This window comes from Curcuma longa, chromosome 15 (genome assembly GCF_044706935.1).
Source record: "Curcuma longa cultivar G26 ecotype Majalengka, Jawa Barat chromosome 15, ITB_CL_G26_1.1, whole genome shotgun sequence".
In the NCBI taxonomy this organism is placed as follows: Eukaryota; Viridiplantae; Streptophyta; class Magnoliopsida; order Zingiberales; family Zingiberaceae; genus Curcuma; species Curcuma longa.
The window spans coordinates 4,106,676-4,109,114 of record NC_133875.1 but is presented as its reverse complement, the minus strand read 5'-3'; the positions used below and the strand labels follow the sequence as shown (position 1 = coordinate 4,109,114).

General features: G+C 45.2%; 1 protein-coding gene across 1 annotated transcript; it reads left to right on the top strand.

Moving 5' to 3' along the window:
- The first annotated feature begins 229 nt into the window (after positions 1-229).
- On the top strand, positions 230-1,558 carry LOC141846318 (homeobox-leucine zipper protein HOX19-like). Its single transcript, XM_074734334.1, has 3 exons — positions 230-774; positions 855-934; positions 1,028-1,558. Exons 1-3 carry the CDS (start codon positions 427-429, stop codon positions 1,335-1,337), a joined length of 738 nt encoding a protein of 245 aa, XP_074590435.1. The 5' UTR covers positions 230-426; the 3' UTR covers positions 1,338-1,558.
- The last annotated feature ends 881 nt before the right edge of the window (positions 1,559-2,439 follow it).

Sequence of the window (2,439 nt, the reverse complement as noted above, 5' to 3'; positions counted from 1 at the left end):
ATGAAGGAACCAAACACGCCATGTGTGCCACGGCACCAAAGTTTCTTTCCTTCCATTTATGATGCATGTTTATATAAACTACATACAAAATTTGATAATTTATTTTTTTATTATTTATTTAAAAAAAAAACAAAACAAAACAACCTAATAAATGTCATGACGAGGAAGGAATTGAATAGGGATCTCAAGGTGAAAGGGAGGGGAGGGGAGGCAAGCCAACATCACGCCTTGCTCGTTGCTTTTCCCTTGGATAATTACTCCTTTCCCTTCATTTCATTTCCTCCATTTGTCAACCTCCCCTCCCCAATTCATGCCGCATTTCTTTTCTTTTCTTTTTTTTTTCTTTTTCTTAAAATTTTTTGTCTATAAATCCCCAAATAATTCTAATCCTCGAAGCCATCCCCATCTTCGCAAAGAAAGCAGAGCATGAACGACACTGTGATCAGTCTAGAGGCCGATGTGTGTGACACCAGCCTTGCCCTCGGCTTGGCCGTCACGCGAAGCTGCGGAGGCAACCGCAAGCGTCCGCCACTTGCCCTGAGCCTCTCGGGCGACGGCAGGGAGAACAGGGCAGCGTCTCCGCCACACAGCGCCATTTCGTCGTACTCTGCAGCCGGCGCGCCGTCGCCGGAGGTCAAAAAGGAGAACAAATTTACAGACGGAGAGGGTGCTTATGTAGACAGTGACGGCGGAGGGAAGAAGAAGCTGAGGCTCACCAAGGAGCAGTCAGCCATGTTGGAGAACAGCTTCAAGGAGCAGAGCACCCTGAATCCCGTAAGGATAGTTAATTTGTTCGTCGGTCAATTTTGTGGCATATTTAGCCCTCACCCCCTCGCTGATTCTGTAACGAGCAGAAACAGAAGCATGCCCTGTCGAAGCAATTAAACCTGCGGCCACGGCAGGTGGAGGTCTGGTTCCAGAACAGAAGAGCAAGGTTTCTTTATGATAATTTGTGCAACTGTTTCCCCCTCGGAAATTTAGAGCATTCTAAGCGCGTTTGAATGATTAACTAACTAATTAACTGCAGGACGAAGCTGAAGCAGACGGAGGTCGACTGTGAGTTCCTAAAGCGGTGCTGCGAATCGCTGACCGACGAGAACCGGCGACTGCACAGGGAGCTGCAGGAGCTGAAGTCCCTAAAATTGGCATCGCCGCCGCTGCCGCCGCAGCCGCCGCCGCCGGCAGTCTACATGCAATTTCCGACTGCCACCCTGTCCGTGTGCCCCTCCTGCAAGGCCATGGTCCCCGGGAGCAAGGGCGAGGCCGGCGACCCTCTGGAGGTGACTCCGAAGGCCCAGTTATTTAGTAACCCTTTCATCCACTCCCCGACGTGTTGAATTAATCAATCAGGGGAAGTATTAATTAGCCGTAGTTGACTCGCACCCTCTCTTTTCATTTTGGGGTCGGGAGAAATTGTTGTGATCAGATCAGGACAGAATGTAGTTGATATATATGTTTATTATTTACCAAGACTTTCTTTTCACTGACTCCTGTATAGCTTAGCTTGGTCGTCATGTGTTCGCTCTGTTCTCCGTGTATACAATTCCCATTTGCTCAATTATGGGCGTATGAAGCATCCTTTTAAATTTCGTTCTGTGCCACAGATTGGCACAGCAGAAACTTATCATTTCAACGACATACATACTTAGAACTGAACTGATTCGTGGATTCTGATGACACGTTGAATGGGGAGGACATGCACAAAGAAGACGGGCGTTACCAATTTTCTTGGTTTGGGAGGGACAAAATGGTGGTGGGAGGGGGGATAGAAATAGCACACGTGATACTGTCGGTAAATTGAAGGGAAGCTAAGGAATGATTGGTGATTGGTGAAGATAAAGAAAGACCTCATAATTAAGGTGAGTATTCGATGCATACACACTATTTTAAAAATTAGGTGAGGCAATCATAATCTTTATATTTATCTTGCTAGAAATTTTAATAAAGCTGACATTAATCATGACATAAAGCGTATTTAAGCTTTGATTTTGCCATGATTGTGTAAGGCCCACATGGGGTGTTTGGCGACTTTAGTGGCCAAAGATTTATATTATTCCTGGTCAATGTCTAACTGCCTAATGGAACACAATTAGGGGAGCACTGAGCGATAAAAGTCCAATCTAAATCTCGACATTTGGATGAGTATCAAACTTCACCACCATTCTCGAATCTTAATCTATTTTTGGCGGGCCCTTCTTGTTTTAACTTTCTTATGAATCTCAGAGCCATCCAAATCTCTGCTGTGTCAATGATTACTCATTTCCCGCAAGATCGAGTTGGCGAGATTAGTCAACATTCATGTGATATTCATGTGACGGCCGGAGAAGTAGCTAGCTAAGAAGACTAGAAGAGAAGAGCACTCTTTCCACACACACATGAACATAACAGGATTGAATTGAATTCATGTGGACTTCAAGATCGGATGATTTAAATCTTTTT